General features: G+C 46.6%; 2 protein-coding genes across 10 annotated transcripts in view; one reads left to right on the top strand and one right to left on the bottom strand.

Moving 5' to 3' along the window:
- The window catches only part of UBE3B (ubiquitin protein ligase E3B), a 53,153-nt gene extending 40,299 nt beyond the window's left edge, over window positions 1-12,854 (bottom strand). Inside the window, exons 1-9 of one of the 8 annotated variants that reach the window (XM_040619802.1) lie at window positions 12,698-12,854; window positions 9,348-9,450; window positions 7,483-7,664; window positions 7,205-7,325; window positions 5,809-5,868; window positions 5,285-5,389; window positions 3,508-3,604; window positions 2,143-2,228; window positions 138-220 (exon numbers count right to left, since the gene is read on the bottom strand). In XM_040619802.1, the coding sequence (XP_040475736.1) occupies window positions 138-220; window positions 2,143-2,228; window positions 3,508-3,604; window positions 5,285-5,389; window positions 5,809-5,868; window positions 7,205-7,325; window positions 7,483-7,643 (713 nt within the window). In that variant the 5' untranslated portion in view covers window positions 7,644-7,664; window positions 9,348-9,450; window positions 12,698-12,854. The other 7 variants (XM_040619805.1, XM_040619804.1, XM_040619801.1 and 4 more) reach the window with 7 other exon arrangements.
- A 297-nt stretch (window positions 12,855-13,151) lies between these two features.
- The window catches only part of KCTD10 (potassium channel tetramerization domain containing 10), a 26,701-nt gene continuing 21,327 nt past the window's right edge, over window positions 13,152-18,525 (top strand). For both annotated transcript variants that reach the window (XM_008707627.2, XM_040619811.1), the window contains exon 1: window positions 13,152-13,215. In XM_008707627.2, coding sequence (XP_008705849.1) covers window positions 13,213-13,215 — 3 coding nt within the window. In that variant the 5' untranslated portion in view covers window positions 13,152-13,212. The remainder of the gene's footprint in view (window positions 13,216-18,525) is intronic.

Below are 18,525 nucleotides of genomic sequence, written 5' to 3' on the forward strand. Positions count from 1 at the left end.
TCGGAAGAACGCCACTTCATGTGAATTCCGACAAAGTGGGCAAACCCACACTGAACATAAGGAACAGGAGAAAAGGAAAGCGAGAGAAGGAAGCCTCCCGAAGCACGTCAACCCCTCAGCTGGAGTTTACTACTTACCGCAGTGCTAGAGAAAAGGTTGCAGTTAAAGTGCCTTTAGACAGACAAGGCCGGGGTCTTGCCAGGCCACGGGTTAACAATATCTGAAAAAGAACATTTTAACTGGTCAGGGGACAATACTGACTTTATATTCATTTGTACGTAAAATAGCAGCACGGAAGTAAAAAGAGAGCCTCAGACAAAAAACTCTATCGGAATGTTTTCTGAAAATGAAGGGAGAGCAAAGTGAGGGTTATCGCCTTCGGTACACCACTCTGTCCCTCAATATCGTTATTTAAAACTTTGAAATAATAAACAGCTAAAAAAGCTTACAGCCCGTGAAAAGAATACCAGACTTATATTTTGTCTGTGTGTTCTTCCTATATTGTGGTATCCAGAAGCTTCCTCACTGAGATGAACAGCTGAGGGCATCACCTCTGGCCAGCATGCCACCTCACAGGGTTTGTGTGAGGAGAGAAAGCAACTCGATCAGGAAGGAGTCCATCTCAGTACCAGGCAGAAGGAAGGGCTAAATCAATGCTATGTCTTAAACTCAAAAATTCCAAAGTGCTTTTTAAAAATTTTTTTAATGTTCTTTTATTATGTTAGTCACCATACAGTACATCCCTGGTTTCTGAGGTAAAGTTCGATGATTCATTAGTTGCGTATAACACCCAGTGCACCATGCAATACGTGCCCTCCTTACTACCCATCACCAGTCTATCCCATTCCCCCAACCCCCTCCCCTCTGAAGCCCTCAGTTTGTTTCTCATAGTCCATAGTCTCTCATGTTTCATTCCCCCTTCTGATTACCCCCCTTTCTTTATCCCTTTCTTCCCCTACCGATCTTCCTAGTTCTTATGTTCCATAGATGAGAGAAATCATATAATTCTTTCTCTGCTTGACTTATTTCACTTAGCATTATCTCCTCCAGTGCCATCCATGTTGCAGCAAATGTTGAGAACTCGTTCTTTCTGATAGCTGAGTAATATTCCATTGTATATATGGACCACAACTTCTTAATCCAGTCATCTCTTGAAGGGCATCTCGGTTCCTTCCACGATTTAGCTATTGTGGACAACGCTGCTATGAACATTGGGATGCATATGGCCCTTCTCTTCACTACGTCTGTATCTTTGGGGTAAACACCCAGTAGTGCAATGCTGGGTCATAGGGTAGCTCAATTTTTAACTTTTTAAGGGACCTCCACACTGTTTTCCAGAGTGGCTGTACCAACTCGCATTCCCACCAACAATGTAGGAGGGATCCCCTTTCTCCACATCCTCTCCAGCAATTGTTGTTTCTTGCCTTGTCCATTTTTGCCATTCTAACTGGCGTAAGATGGTATCTTAGTGTGGTTTTGATTTGAATTTCCCTGATGGCCAAAGTGCTTTTAAACAGCGATTAGAGGGGCGCCTGGGTGGCTCAGTCGTTAAGCGTCTGCCTTCAGCTCAGGGCGTGATCCCGGAGTTCTGGGATCGAGCCCCATGTCAGGCTCTTCTGCTGGGAGCCTGCTTCTTCTTCTCCCACTCCCCCTGCTTGCGTTCCCTCTCTCGCTGGCTATGTCTTTCTCTCTCAAATAAATAAAATCTTTAAAATAAATAAATAAATAAATAAACAGCGATTAGAGTTCTGACAATTCCCTGGGGGTGTGGGCTGGCACAGTAACGGGCAGTGTGCACAAAAGGTGTTTGAGGACACAGCAAGAAAGGTAATACCAGACACCACCCATGGAGGAACCTGAGGGAACCAAGTTCTGAGGCGTCCTTCCCAACTTTAAATATCAAGTGACTGGGTTATTCCTGGAGCCAAAGATGCAGCACAATAAAGGGATCACAGGGCCACTGTCCTCCCTTGACACAAACCACAAGGGACTCAAGGCAGGGAAGGGACAGGATGCGAGGCTTTAAACTGCTGCAAAAAGGTTTCTGTGGGGAGGGCACCAGATAGGCCGAAATCAGATGTAAAAATCCAAGTTCAGGTAAGGAAGAACGAGGTCCCATGTTAGGGGACAGGGGTCACAAACCTGCAGCACAGAATAAAATCCATGCTGGTTGAGATGTCCCATGATATTTGCACAAATGTGGTTCATGGCTGGTCGAAGACTTTCCCCTAAATGAAGAAAAAAGTCTGAGAAGAAAGGCTCTGGCCTTACTGTGAACGGGTTATATGTGGGACAGAATATCACGGCCTAGGCCCAAGGCCATGAAGAAAGCAGATTTTCTCTGGCTTGCTTTCCTACCCTCTTTGGTTTGGTACCAGAGTACAGGGAGAGGCCGATCTCCAGAATTCTCTCCCCCAGGAGGTCCAGCTCAAGTGTCCCCTCTTAGGTGACGAGTCCTATCATTTCCCTGGCCAGGAGTAACGTCTCCGGCCTCCAAGCGCCTGTAGCACCTTTCCTAATTCCCTCCGAGGGCCTGGCACTTTCTGCTCTCTGTGCCTCCCCCCGCCCAGCCCAGGATATGAGCTCCCTGGAACTCAAGACCAGAACTCACCCAGTTTTAAACCACCCCCCCCCCAACGCCCCTGCCTTAAAATCACCCCTCCTTCCTGCCCAGGAGCCTCTGCACATACAGCTGCCTCTGCTCTCAAAGTGCGGTCCCTCCTCCTGGCTCTGTGAACGCCAACTCTCCCTCCGGCTCTTAGCTCCAACATCGCTACCGCAGCAGAGCCCAAGCCCCAGACACAGCGAGGCAGGTCCTCCCCGATGCACTGAATGCGCTCCCCTCCTGTACTCTTCCCTCTGAGCACATGCCACACTGCTGTCATGACACGTACGTGTTCACACGTATAGTCTGCCTATGTTCATGTTCCCTTTGGTGTCTGTCTCCCTCACCAGACCCCCCAGTGCTGAGAGGAAGGGCGGGCACAAGGCAGTGGTTCGACACCTAAAGCTGCTTGAGGGCAGTGACCTTCTCTGTCTCTCCAGCGCCTGCGCAGTATCTGGCATGGAGAAGGCTATTCACTGAACGTACGAAACACGTAAGGCTCAGTGCACTATCCGGGGAAAACGAGGCAGCTTCACAACGCAAATTTTATGGGCAAAATAGAATGACTTCCTGCTCAATGATTCTACCACGAATGACAAGGCTTGAGCAACTATTACCACTTAGAGCCTGAGAGGCTGGGGCAGTTTTAAAAAAAGGAGATCAGAGGAAACAAGCCTTTAAACATAAACGCAAAGAAAGGAGAAATTATAACACAACACTGAACGCGTTCTGCATACTGCAAAAGCTAGCTAATGGACGCGCCAATGGCATCTTCGTTCGCATGGTTTTAGGTCTCTCCTGAGGCTTACGGTGGCGAACATGCTTCTTAAAAAGGTGAAAGGGTCCCCAAGCTCACTATGCAAATGCCACTTGGGAAAGGTTTTAAAGCAAGCCCCACAGACCTTTTCCGCGGAGAATTTTCCACGTTGAAGTGTCTGTGAAGGTGACGAGCATCGTGAGGTACAGCGTGATGAGTCTGGAGTCCTGTAAAATTTCGGGCTGGAAACAATAAAGAAACTGAGATTAAGACATATGCCCTCCAGTCTCCGACAACGGAGCAGCCATTTACAACTGCCTGGATGGCCTCTGAGCCCAGTGAGTCAGGACTGTCCGAGTTTACGCTTTTTCTTTTGGGGAATGACCAATTTGGGAGTTAAAGGACAGAGATTTTGGCACACTAGTGCTCGAGCATGGAATCTGAAATGCTCTTGGGAATGGAGAAGAGAATTCTTGGAAAACAACATGACTGGAGCTGGCTGGCTATGTGTATGTACGTAGGCAAGCATGTACGTATGTTCACTGAAGCGGCAGTGCAGAAATGCAGTTGAACATGACAGGGGCTCTTGGCTCAGACGGCTAGCTTTACCACTTCCTAGCTGTGTGATTTAGGCCAAATTGCTTACCCTCTCTGTACCCGTTTCCCCAGCTACTGATTAGCAATGACTGATCATTGCTTTCTCCATAGGCTTGTTATTAGAAATGAATGAATTAATGTATATAAAGCACTAAGAACAGTGCCTAGCTCATGGATAACTCTATGGAACACTGGCTATTTTTATAATCATAATTCATGCTTGCTGCCAGGTCAAGGCCAAGTGAGTCATTCACAAGTGCCTTGAGGGAGATGGCTATGAATGGACCACTGGGGGCTTTGGGGAGATCTGCTCCATCACTCAGCTACCACCTGAGTCACTGCCAAGCCTCTGCCCCTGAAACCTCTCCCCCCATTGTACGAAGTAAAAATGTCCACTGTTTGCAATGACTCACACCCTGCCCACCTTCTCATAACACAAGTGTGAGCACAGGACCAGGACAGGACAGTGGCAGTACCCCATCCCTCTTGCCACGGTGACCAGCTCAAGGTTGAGACTGGGATCCCACTACGCCTTTATGGGTCCTCCCAGATTTCTAAACCAGTAGGAGAGGTCTCCCTTTTCTCTTTGGTCAAGACAGGGTGAGGATGTGAGGCCAGAACTGCTGGCTACCGTGATTCCCAAAGGGAACAGGGATGAGAGAAAGGGACAAGCAGAATCCTAGAAGCTCCTGATTCTGGTCATCCCTGGCTGCCATGTTACAGAGAATATTCTATAGAAGATATTCTCCTTCTTCCTTAGCTTGTATGTATTACTAGCTGTACTCATGTTGGGTTTCTGCACTTGTAACAAGAAGCCTGACTAGTATAATAATATAAACAGTAAGTTATCCATTGTATCAAAAGAATGGAAAGAAAGCCAACAGATTCCCAGGCATCAGAGACTGTGGTAAGTGCAGGCCAATGTTCAAAATATTACACAGGAAAGAAGGGCCCATTCTGATAACAGTATCTAACTTGCTCTCTCTTAGAACAAGGGCTCTAAGAATATATATTTTTTTAAGATTTTATATATCTGACAGAGACACAGCCAGAGAGAGAGAGGGAGCACAAGCAGGGGGAGTGGGAGAGGAAGAAGCAGGCTCCCAGCAGAGCAGGGAGCCTGACGCAGGGCTCAATCTGAGCACCCTGGGATCACACCCTGGGCCGAAGGCAGACACTTAACAACTGAGCCACCCAGGCGCCCCTCTAATAATTTTCTTACTAGACTCTAACAAACTTCCAAAGGAATAATCTATGAAGGAATCACGAGGACTCTCAAAATACATGCTAAAGGCCTCCAATGAGGACTCTTGTTTTGTCTTTACCTTGAGCTGCTCAAGAAACTCACAGCAATACCAAAGAATGTGTTTGATCTGTTTAATCCATAGGAGGGTGAGATCCTTGGAAAGAGCCAGGGACACATACCACACCTATAAGCAGGAGAAAGAGAAATGTAATGGGCAGGTACAGGGATCAAATTACATATGTTGTAGCTATTGGAATGGGACCACTTTGCTAGGTCCAGTGCCAGAGAAAGCAGTGGAGATGAATGGGTGAATAAACAGAGAGTAGGATTTATTTTAACACTAAACCCAGAGGTAAAATAGCCTAGTAAGGGAATTTAGCATCCTGAGTAAGAGGTAAGAGCAGACCATAGCTCTTGGATAATGAAAAGACTAAAAACAATCAGTTGCACTTTGTTAATGTTTCAATCCATTACTTACACGCAGGGCTGTATGTATCCATGCAAAGTCATACCTAACAAAATCCTAACATTCAGCAGGAACTTTAGAGCCAAAGAGACTGGCCCGAGAGCTTCTGGGAGACTTCTCACCCCCATCCCACTTACCTTGGGTTCATTCTCAGCATCCATGCTGCTCAGGATGCAGCGACACAGCTTCTCAAATCTCTGCAAAGAGGCAGAGTGGGGGTTATAAATTCCCACAACCAACGATGAAATGGGAAAGCAGCAAGTGTCCCGTGGGCACCTGGCACATGCAGGCACTCGCATGGTGTCAGATGACTCACATGTGCTCATATTTAATTCCCTCTCATAGATACAGAAACTGAAGATCAGAAAGGCTAATGAAAGGCTCTCAAACTGGTGGCCCACAGGCTGGATGAGCCCTACACATGCATTTTGGACTGGGGCTCCTTTGGAGAAATCAATCTGGCAATCTGGGCCTGTACTCCTGCAGACTAGCAGCAGTCCCTGAATTGTGCTCTCCCGGTGGCCATTCTGTAAGCACCACAGATGCGGACTTTGGCCTTACCAACTGTCACATCATCACTTTTCTCTTGAATCCAAAAGGAAGAAAAGTGGAAACTAAGTTACACTGTCTATACCAACCCTGGATCCACCCTCAGAAGTGCCCTGGCCCAGGACAGCCACCTCATTACCCAGAGCTATAGTTTCCTCTGTTAGCAGGGGTCACCTCCCTGCACCTGCCTGTCCTCATCTATGTGTCCGTGTGCCCACTGCCAGTGTACTCCTGCCTCTCTCTGGGCTACCGTCTCCACGGGGCTAGACCTTGCCCATCTTGTTTCCTTCCATGACCCCAAGTGCCCAGAGGAGGGTCTGGCAAAATGGGACGCTTACTAGTAATGAATGCCTAACCCCTGAGCACAGAGGCACTCCTCAATGGTATCGTGAGTACTATTACAGACAATTCGCTGCTCTAGGCTGATCGCTCCAATCCCAAAGGTGCAACCAACACATTTGGTTTGGTTTATAGGATTTGAAAGAAATTTCAAATTAGCTACCAATTTTTACAAACGCGCACAGATCTCCAGCACCTCCTTTACAAAACAGAGTAGCAGTCCACCACTGGCTGGAGTCCAGGAGTGGCTGCCCACCTTGAGTGGGCATGCCACAGACCTCACCACTCCCTCTGATGTCCTCACCAGCTCCCGTCAGGTTACTGCTCATTAGGATTTCTGTTATGTTTTGTTCCTGTATATGGCTTCTTTCACTCATTTGCCCAACCTGCCTGGCTCCTGTTTGCATCTGAGTCCAAGTGCTTATCATAGTCAACGTGAAAAGAACGGTGATAGCGTTCAGAAGCACTGGCCATAATGCCTACAAAACTTGTCCCAAGAAAACTAAAAGGGCAGGATATGGCCGACGCAGAGTCTATCTTGCAGACTCGCTCTAAGGCCCTACGGCCTAAATGAATTAGTATTTATAAAATACTTTAAAAAGACTAGCCGATGGGTAAGCAGAGTGTTCACTATTATTATTTTACCTCGTTATCCTCTTTAATTCGGAACAGGAATAGCAGTTTCCTGGCAATCTTAAAAATACAAAGTGCGCTTCTTTTACTGGACTCAGCATCATCCGCTTTAAAAAACTCATCGATCTCTCTCCTGGGGAGGGAAGGATAAGAAAAAAAAAAAAAAAAAAAGACATTTTAAATTAGCTCCCAGCAACTGGAAGGCTTTTCACAAACTGCAGCAGAAAGCACCATCTTTTCTTGCCATTAATTAGGAGCAAGGGAAAATGTGCTGAGTCCTTGGCGCCCACCTGATCTCTCTCTGCAGCCGACTCCGACAAAGGAAACTCCGAACGTGGGCCTGGATCTCAACAGCCGCCCGCTCCCGCTCCTTCTGCACAAGCCTTTCCTCTCGAGCCTGACGGGCCCGATCAATGAACCATGCTCTCGAGGTCTGAGAAACGGTGAACATGCTGGCAAATTTGCACAAACCCTGCAGGGAAAGTGGTGAGCAGCCTCTGTAGGTTATTATAGGAAAAACACACACAGGAAGGGGCTCATGAGCCAAGGGTGGGCAGCAGAGAGCTACTTGGGACCCTTCTGTACCCTCCAAAGGGGCTAATGGCTCTCCTGGCACAAGTCCCAACTTCCTATCAGCTCCTTTCATGCGACTCATCTAGACTAGCGATGCTCTTTCCTGTATTAAATAATTACATCTTCTTAAGAGAAAGAGCACAGCATCTGCCATAGGGTATGGGCTCCGTAATCGTTTAACAGACGAAAAAAGCCTGAATCGATTCCATTCCTAAAGCTCTAATGCAAACCAGGCATCCTCCAGGTCAAAGGTTCCTAGATAATCGAATTTTCTGGAACAGTCTAAAACGGAGCAAATTTATTTTGCCAAGTAAAGACTTGGGGGGGGGAATCAATTATTTACTGTCATTATTTCATTCAGACATTTACTCGACAAATATTTACTGGCATTTATTTTGTGCCCACCACAAAAGACCTTAATTTTTTTGAAAAAGGGCCGCTTTAATGCTAAAAAAGCCAAACGTGATTCCAGCATGCAAGACAATCTGTTAAACTGAATACATCTGGTTTTATGTGTCACTTACTCTACCATCCTTACTGATCCCATCCTGCCAAGGGCCGATGAAGACTCTGCCGCAGATCTCTGCCATCCACTGACTGGTATGATTTGACAGAGGCTTTCAATTATGTTACATTTTTAATCTAAATCACCAGTAACTGTCTTTTCCCAAAGTGGTGGCTTTGGCTATCAGCCTAGTGCACATAACACTGGTCCATGGAGCCTCCCACACTAAGATGATTTCTATGAATGCTTGAAAACTGTCATTCTGTCCCAAATATATAATCAGCCCAGCTGACAAAATGACTAAAATGGATTACTCAGAAATTCAGATTTCTGGAAAACAATCTCTTTACCGTGTCACCTCCCTCAAAGCAATGCCCACATGAAAACACCAACAAGAATAAAGAGCTCACTCAGGTCTCCACCCATGTCAACATATGGGGGGGGTGGCTCTGTGGTCCCTTTTTTTTTTTTTTTTAAAGATTTTATTTATTTATTTGACAGAGAGAGAGGCAGCAAGAGAGGGAACACAAGCAGGAAGAGTGGGAGAGGAAGAAGCAGGCTTCCCACTGAGCAGGGAGCCTGATTCGAGGCTAGATCCCAGAACACTGGGATCATGACCTGAGCCAAAGGCAGACGCTTTACCGACTGAGCCACCCAGGCGCCCCTTTGTGGTCCCTTTTCAACAGTGATTCGCATCTGTTAAACAATAAGGCTTTGCAAACACGTGGGTCTCTCATCAGTAATTTTCAAAACAAATGAACAAAGCCCACCTGATCACAGCGGGGAAGATAAGAAGGCAGGGGAGGAGGGGTGCCTGTGTGGCTCAGTTGTTAAGCGTCTGCCTTCAGCTCAGGGCGTGATTCCAGCGTTCTGGGATCCAGCCCCGCATCAGGCTCCTGCACTGGGAGCCTGCTTCTTCCTCTCCCACTCCCCCTGCTTATGTTCCCTCTCTCACTGGCTGTCTCTCTGTCTGTCAAATAAATAAATAAATATCTTAAAAAAAAAGGGGGGGGGAGGAAAAAATGGTCTTCTAGAATCACTTGCTTTCTCTGCCCAGCAGAAGTCTGGAGAGCTCACCTGAGGACTTGCCTTTGACACAGAAACAGCAGGTAATCATTAGTGATGTGGTCAAGGTCTCACAGCTGAGGGCAGCTTCTCGCTTCAGAGGAGCTTGTCTTTTCTGGCAAAAGCAGAAGGAAAAAAAAAAGCAGATTCAGGGTTAAGTTTTATAGGTAGGGCATCCTATATGTTCCTCACTGAATAAAATAAACAGGGCCTCTGGTTTAAAACAACACTAGTGTCCTTTTTAGTTAAGGTCTGATCTAAATGTTACACCATATCTCCCCAGGCCTTCAGTTTAAAGCGAACAGACTGAAAACAATCCCAGAGAAGCTGAATTAAAGCTGTACTTGCTTTACGATAGTAAGCAAGAGCAGAGTGGATATAAAGTTAAAAAAGCCACTGAAAATTATGTTTGACATTTTTTAACGATATGAAAAATGTTTATGCCGGAGAAATGAAAAAAAGAGCTGGCTGTGAACCAATACGATCCCAATTACATAATGAAAAGAACGCATGTGCACACAGGCACAAAGCTGGGAAAAAGAAATACACCAACAGGTTGAGGGCGGTTGTTTTGAGGTAGAGGGATCGTGGGAAGTTCTGCTTCCTTAACTAGAGTCTGTTTTCCAAATTTTCTGCAGAAAGCACATGGGGAGGCAGCACGGCACTGAGCAGCACACATGCTTCGGAGTCACACAGAGCTGGAGCCGGTCCCCAGCTCCGCCAGGTACTGTAGAGATGCCTCAGAGGCTTTCTGCCTTCATCTCTTAATTGGCGGAGGCTAAGGAGGACCAAATGAGATGGCGTAAGTCAAATACCTATTAAGGTGGCTGACAGAGTACAGAGTCAATAAGTAATCAATGTATTATTTTCACAGACATGAGTTTTGTTTTGTTTTTTAAGCTCTTCGGATACGGGCACCTGGGTGGCCCAGTTGGTTGAGCGTCTGCCCTCGGCTCGGGTCATGATCCCAGGGGCCTGGGATCTGGCCTTGCATCGGAGTCAGGGCTCCCTGCTCAGCGGGGAGTCTGCTTCTCCCTCTGCCCCTCCCCATGTTCGTGCTCGTGCTCCCTCTCACTCACTCAGATAAATGAAATCTTAAAAAAAAAAAAAAAAAAAAAAAACTCTTCGGTAGAGGCTCTCATCTGCACAGTCATGCAGGTTCTTTGGGTAGGAATTAATGCTGGGACCATTACATTCTTCATCAATTACATTTTGTCCTGTCCCTGGGTGCACTAAGTTTCACCATTCCTGTCACTTGGGCTAGGACCCTGTGTAGACTGGGTAACAGCTTCAAGCTCCTGAGAGCTGCCAAAAAAAAGGGCCCAAGCCACGAGCACAATGGTATGATCGTTCCTTAACATGTAGAGAGTCCCTCACTTGGGAGGTAGTTGGGGTGTGAGGAGGAGAGAGAGCCTCTTCTCAATGGAAAAACAGGAGGACACACAGGCAAACTGTGACAAAGTAGCTGTAAGACTACCTCAAAACTTTCACTTCTCCCAGGGCGCCTTGCAGAAGAGCTCTTTCTTGAAATTACCATCCCCTCAGCAATACTATATGTTGGTTTCTGCTTACGCCATATAATAGTCTGTACTTTGCAGTTTTTCTAATTCCTTCTTATTCACCTCTTCTATCTGCCTAGAATCTACTAGTTTGTCAAAGTACATTATGAAATCTTTATTATTCAAAGTTACTGTAAAGAAGGATTACACAAACTTTGACATAGTCAAAGAAAAGGCTGTATGTAGTAGAAAAAACCCTGGATCAGACAAAGTACACATGATTCTACTTCATTTGGCCAAACTGCTTATCTGCTCTAGGCCTCAGTTTCTTTATCTGTAAATTGAGGATAATAGTACCTACTTCCTAGGGGTGCTAAAAGAAATAATTGAAACATTTACACTTCTTCTGTTGTGACCTAGTCAACATGACACTGTGATTAGGATTCAGTAGGAAAATTTTAACAAGGAGTATCTGAAAGCAGATAAAAGTAAAGCTCAGTTACATGCTATCTGGACTTAAGCAACAACAACAAAAACAAAAAGCTTACCAACCAGTTAGGGAAACAAAGATATATGTGGAAAAATTAGAAACACAAGAGAGTGGTGATAACCAAGATATAAAAAGCAAAAAGGAAAATAAGTTGATTAAATATCATGTGTCATGTCCCTTCTACATAGTAAGACCAGCAACCGTGTGAGATCATTTAGTTATGTCCCAGAGTCCACATTAGACCATTAGTAAGGGGGCAGAGCCAAGATTTTAATAGTAAGAGACAGAACTCAGATGCTTTTCTACTTCTATATTACCATGGTATCTGCTCAAAATCAGTCTTCCCTGGATGAGGTCAGCTTCATGGAGAATTATGAAAGAGTCCAGAGGGTATTATCCAAAGGTGAAGCATCATAAATATCACCTGCTGTCTGAGCCCAAGACGATTTCCCCCCTATGGTGGAAGAGCTGGGCAGCCAAGTTTAGTGACCACCATCTGTTTACCGGCAGATCATGTACCAGACACTGTACAGATATTTAATTTTGTCTTTTCAACAGCTCTTGAAGGTCTCAGGGGTCCAATTTTTAAAGAATAGGCAACAGGACTAAGACTATTAAGAATAACAGCTATCATTTACTGAAGGCTACAGCCTATCTAGGTGCATGTTATTATCAATCCCACCTTCACACAGAGAAAATGAAATGTAGAAGGGACATGACTTGTGAAAGGTCACTAGACTCCCGAATTTTGAAGCCACCTCTAAGCCAAAGCAATTAGTTAAGTGAAACAGACAAGACCCAAGGGACTCCGTCACTCAACAGGACAGCAAAGAAAAGCTGAGAATGCAAGGCTGCCGCTAGGGCTAAGTTGGAGTCCGATTACGACCAAGTTTTTCTTATTGAAATCATTAACACCAGCTGTTTCTACTGAGAGAGCTGAGTGTCAGATACTAAAACTTGCATTACACAACCTCCTCTGTGAAACGAGCTAATTACTCCATTTTACAGAGCAAGAAACCGAGGCTCGGAGAGATGAGAGAACTCACCCAAGGTCACACAGCGAGTAAATAGGACTCGAACTCCGGTTTGGGTGACTCCTGAGCCCAGAATCTTGCCTCGGCACCAACAACCACAATAACAAATCTTTTTCACCCAGCATTAGTCTGTCTATAAAAGCCTATCGTCCCGGAGATGAACAGGGGTGGAAACGGCTACGAAGAGACCACCCCCAGAACACGAAAGCCAGTCCCCAACACCTGCCCTCCCACTTGGGGAGGCAAGGACCCGGGCAAAGGGCCACCTCTCTCAAAGTCCCCACCACCACCCGGAGAACCCACAACCCTGTTCCCACTCGCTACCCGCAGGTCGTAGACCTTTGTGTGCTCGAGGCCCCCGCGCTCGGGGTCGGGGCCGCAACTACCGCCGCGTCAGCCCAGTACCCTCGAGCTTTGCCAGACCCGGGGCAGCTGCCGAGGCCCGACCGCCATCTTGCCCCGGGGTGTCCGCTCTCAAAGCTCCGCTGGGAAGCAACTATCCAGTTCCGGTAAACGACAGTTCCGCAGAGCTTCTGTACCCGGGAAGCACGACCTCCCTGCATCTTTTCCTCCTCTTCGGAAGGTGAAAAAAATGGGACCATTCAAGAGCGGGTTAATGCCTGATCCAGCGGAGAGGAGATGCAACCCACTCCAGTCCCGGAGGCTGGAGGGAATGCAGTTGATGTGTAGGCGTACGACGGACCATTTAAGAAAGCACCCTCTGCGGGGCGGAAGCGAGTTGCGGCAGCGGATGTTCCCTCCCCGGCCCCGCCTCTGCCCCCGGCTTGCGCGAGCTGGGTGTTTCCTGCCTCTCTCAGTCCGGTTTTGGAGACTCCGGCGTCTTCCGACTTTTCATGGTAGGGAGGGCGTTGCCCACCGACTCGGGCCTCTGGGCGGCCGGGAGAGCCCGGCAGAGGCAGAGTAGAGAGAGAAGGGGTCGAGAAGGGGGGTTTACGATGAGAAGCTGTCGCGAAAGGGGAGAGGCAGGGGATTGGAGGGGGGGCGCGATGCCGGGGGTGGGGGAAGGGCTTCGGTGGATAATTAGGGGGAGGGAGTCCCTGGCTGATCCTAAAGAGCATTTCGGCTTAGAGGAGTAGGTTTGTGTGTGGGTGAGTTGGTAGGGGTGTCTCTGAGTCTTGAGTGCGCATTGGAAATGGGATTGGTGATTGTGAAGAGAACAAAGGGGTCGTCGAGGGTGGACATTGAGGATGGGAGGGTGTTGCGAAAGAGAACGGTTAGGTTCTGAGAGAACGATGTGGGATTCCTTGGGGCGGAGCTTTTGGGGTTTTTTGGAAGTTTTGACTGCAGTCTCTGGGTTTCGGGGAAGTGGAGAAGGGACTTCCAGGTGGTTCTAAACACTAGGACGAGCGGAGGGGATGGGGGAGAAATAGAAGGAGCTGGAGGGCTGATATGCATCTGGTGCCTAGAGGAATGCCTGAAGTCAGGGTACCTTCACCACTGAGTCCAGCGCCCTTAACTGGCGCCTTGGTACCTAGTCACTTCCTTTGGAGCACGAAGTGGCCACACCTAAGGAGCTGGAATGGATCACATGCTGTCACTCAGCTGTGGGAAGGGTTGTTGCTTGTGATCCTTTAAGGGTCTATACCTTAAATGGCCCTTTGGCCCTGGGTGCAGATGACCAAAGTTCAGCCTAGCTCTTTTACTTCTTTGCCTCCTGTCTTTCCTGGAAAACGCAGTCATTAGAGAAGATCAGTTTCAAGGACACTGCTGAAGAAAACGTAGCCAACCTGTATCTGACTTAGCTCATTTTATGCAAAATAAGGACCACCTGAGGAGAAGGAGGCATTAAACCACTGGTTCTCAGACCGGTCCCCAGATGAGCAGTAGCAGCAGCATCACCTGGGAACTCGTTAGAAATGGCCAGATTTTCAAGCTGTACCATTGGCTACTGAGTCAGTCTGGTGTCAGGCCCCTCAATCTGTTTTAATACACCCTGGGGGAGATTCATGATATCTTGATTTGGGTATGTAATGAAAGGGGCTTGAGTCAGAGGACCCTTCTAGTTCTGATTCTTCATTTTCCCCTAAAAAGTGGGATTGAGGATAGCATCTTCACTGGACTCCTGGGAGAAATAGGCCAATAGTTTGCATGATACACAGAGGGAGAGAAAGTAATTTAGCAGAGCACTTGGAAGTGGCAGTAACTGCCTTATAAGCAAGTTTTGGATGCAAAATAATGCCACGGTTATGTGGCTGATGTAGTGCAGTTTGGTTGAAATGGAACAGCCGACTTTCCTGAGTTGTAGAAATGCCCTTAGTTTGGGGAAGTTTTATAATTAGCCAAAAAGCAGTGACTCTTAGATCAAGCTGGTTAAAGAAACACATTAGTTTTGTGGCTCTTAGCTGGGGCTGCACCTTAGATCACCTGAAGAGCTTTTTAAGTACTGCTGAGCTGCCGTTCCCCCCCCCCCCCATTCTGATTAATTGGCCTGGGGTGAAGCCCATTAAGTGCACCCAGGTGATTGTAGTGCCCAGCCTGGGACCTCTGGTCTTAAGGAAGCTTGAGGGACAGTAAGGGCCAAGTGCCAAGTACTTTAACATTCATTCCCTGAAGGTTATTTTGAAGATTATGGCTTTACCTTCATTTTACAAGGTAGGAAACTGAGACTCAGTTAAAACACTTGTCTGAACCTCACACAGGAAGTGGTGGAACTGAGACTAGTCTAGGTTCCTCAGACCTTTGATCAAACTTTCCACATGCACATCTCCCCCCAACACACAAGAATGACAGTTCCACAGAGAGCTGTAGAGAAAACATCCAAGAGTGAGGGATTTCGTGCCTCCTTTTATTGTACTTGCACAAGCCTCTTTTCGAGTCAACACTTTTCCTCCTCGGGCTGATTTTTATTTTTTAAGCATGTATGCAGTTGCTTCCTGTCTGTGGCTCTGAAGCCGTGAGATGGGGGCTGGCTTTTGTTTATGATGCTTTAGTTTATTTTTATGTGTGGTCAGGAATTCACTGGGCCAATAGAACAAGAGGTTGGGGAGCTTCTCCAAGATGGTGAAGTTAATACGTGTACAGAACTATTTGGAGCAGTGGGTTGCAATCTGGCTGCAAATTGGAATCACCTAGGGGAGTTTAAAAAACTTATGTTGCTTAGGCCATACCCCCAGACCGGTTAGCATCAGAATTTACACGGATAGGACCCTGATGTCAGTTGTTTGTTTGTTTGTTTGTTTTTTCTTTTTTAAGTGAGAGCTACTGTTTAGAATTTGCAACAGGATACTCGGGAGAGATCTAACTGGATTAAACTTTTCTGATTGACTAGAATTGGTGACCAGTACCTCAAGTATTAATTCCATCTTTGTTTCTTGTAACCAGTTTTGCTCTCTCCCCAACCTCATTAATGATGACATCAAATCTTTGAAACAAGTGGAAAAGCAGGATCCCAGTAGCATTGGCTGGGGAGTCTTCCATAGAGAGATTTGCTAGGAGAGGTTTATTGTCTGCTGCTTTGTGTCCTTAGCTCAGTGTCATGCGGGCTCAGGGACGTGGTCAGAACCTTTTATCCAAGGGCCATTCGCAGTATTGAGGTGACTGACCTTTGGAAGGGTGGGTTCCAGAAAGGTTCAGAGCTTTCTCTATTCTGGAGTTTCAGGCCCCTCAATCTGTTTTAATACACCCTGGGGGAGATTCATGATATCTTGATTTGGGGTATGTAATGAAAGGGGCTTGAGTCAGAGGACCCTTCTAGTTCTGATTCTTCATTTTCCCCTAAAAAGTGGGATTGAGGATGGTTTCTACCTTTATCTCTTAGTGATTCAGGTGGGTAGCCGTAGAGATGGAAATGGTCTTCAGAGAGAAGATAATTTGAGTCTTTGAGAGCATTCTCAAATAATCACAGTGTGAGTGTTTCATGTTGGAGTGTCTGCTCTGAGCCAGAGGCCGCGTGTGGCATCCCTCACAGCAGTCCTGGGAAGGAGACACTGCTGTTGCCCCTGTGTGATAGACGGGACAAGACTCAGATGACTCACCCAAGCTTCCACAACTGGTCAATCAATGGCAGGGCTGGGCGCTTAAATTCAGGTCTGACTTCCAAACCCAGGCCCTTAGCCACACATTGCCTCCCACCTTTTTTCAAAGCCTTTTTTGTACTTGATGAAGAAGGGAGGGTGGGACGCCCCTTTCTCAATGTATATGTTCCAGGTTTATATATTCCAAGCATGAATGTTGATGAAGTTATGGGCTTAAGGCCAGACAGGACTTGCCCATGTCCTAGCTCTGCCACTGACCCACCTCCAGTATCAGTGCACTCTGGGAAGTGCACTCCGAATCTTCAAGTTGGAAGTCACAGTCGCTGTGTTCCAGCATTGTTTGGATTTTAAATGTTGTGTGTGGCGGTAGAGATGAAAAGTGGTACCTTTGGCGGCGGAGGGGTGGGAAAAGGGTGTGGAGGGGCTTTCTGGAACCATGAAAATGTTCTCTATTTTGATCAGAGTGGTGGCTGCAGGGATGCATAAACTGGCCAAAACTCCTCAAACTGCGCACTTTTAAAATATACTTTGTGCAAATTATCTTTAAAAGGTATTGGAAAGTTAAAAGTACATTGAAGTGTACTTTATAATTTTTTCATTTCATAGTTGCCTTACAAAACACTAGACCATTTCCCAAAACACGTATTTTTGTGTAAATTTAGATTTGAAAAGGTGATTTAAAAAGTATTTCTATTTTGGAGCAATTTTCCTGACTGAAAAGCACCAAAACCCCACACCCATAGGCCTTCACCCTCCTTGCCTTGCCCGTGGTCTTCAAAGTTTTGAGAAACTCTCTTCTCCCCAGCTACTTCTGTCATCCCATGGACAGACTATTTCTGGAGGGAAGCTTTGGTGATAACCTTTAATGTAGGGTTTCTGGGTACTGACTTCAAAGGAAAGTTGGAAGGACGGGGTCACTGCTTTCTCTTTACCGCTTTTATTTGTGGTGTTAGGCCATAGAGACCCCAGGTGAGTTAAACTTGAGCTTTTGAAAAACATACCTTCTTGGGATATATTCACTTGATGAAGCAAGAACGCTTTCTTGAGAAAACACTTATCTTTCCAGGAGCCCATTCTTCCTGTGCCATTCTGCAGGGCCCTGACAGGAGTCCCCCAGTGAGTGATTTCCAAGCTGCTCTTTTGGGTGCATGGAAGTCAAGAGGGTTGGGCCTTGCCTCTGCTATTACCGATCAATGGACAACAGGTTGCCACTCATCATTAGTCCCTTCTCCCATTGAAAAATAAGTTGTGTTTTTCCTATTATAAATGTAATACATGTTAATTGTGGGAGATCCTGAAAAGATAGAAAGGCATAAAGAATTTAAAAAACAATCCTTTTTCAGGATCAGGGTATTGTTTTTTTAAAGCTTTGTGCTGCCAACCCCCCAGGAGCATGCCTGTGGTCAAAGTGGGTTTTATTTCCTTGTGGCAGTGAGGGAGAACCGTGGAGCATATCAGAAAGAGGATTGAGGCTTGCCTTGGGTGATTTTGGGGAAGGATTCAGGGAAGTGGGGCTTTGCTCTGTATTGAATGCTGTCAGGAAGGAGGGTTAATTCTTGGATCAGGTCTCAGTAATTCCTGTGTTGAAGGTGGGGAAGAATGAAATGGGGCTAACGCTCTGCGGGTAAAAAAGCAGCAGGGAGTCACGTTGGTCAGGATATGGCGATGTTTGGTCACTTTTTCTGTTTCGGGCAACGTTCTTGTTTTTGTCTGTGTTCAGACGTAATTATGGAGTAGTCTTGTTTGTGTCTTGATCTACCCGCCGCTGAGTGGCCATGTCAGATGGTGACATGCTATCTGAATCTTTCCTGTTCGGTGGAAACATCAAGGCCCAGAGATGGGTGCCAGCCCACGTCCTGGCTGTCAGGGGACGCTACGTCTGTGCTGTTCCCCAGTCACAAAGATTCACCCCACTCTTGGACATCTTCTCCGGCCATAGAATCTTACCTGTCAAAAAATGTTCTCGCTGAGTACATGTCTGCCTGTCTCCTTTCGTATGCCCACTCAGATCAGACGGTATGTCCATTTCTTTGAGATGGACGCGAGCTGGCAGTTCCATTAAGGAGACTGTCACCAGATCTTGCTGCTTGGGACGGCATTCGTACAGGAAGTTTCTAATTTTGTGATAACTTGCTTCCAAGGGTGTTTAATGTCTGTGTGTAGTCCTGAGAA

Source organism: Ursus maritimus, unplaced genomic scaffold (assembly GCF_017311325.1).
Source record: "Ursus maritimus isolate PB19 unplaced genomic scaffold, ASM1731132v1 scaffold_33, whole genome shotgun sequence".
In the NCBI taxonomy this organism is placed as follows: domain Eukaryota; kingdom Metazoa; phylum Chordata; class Mammalia; order Carnivora; family Ursidae; genus Ursus; species Ursus maritimus.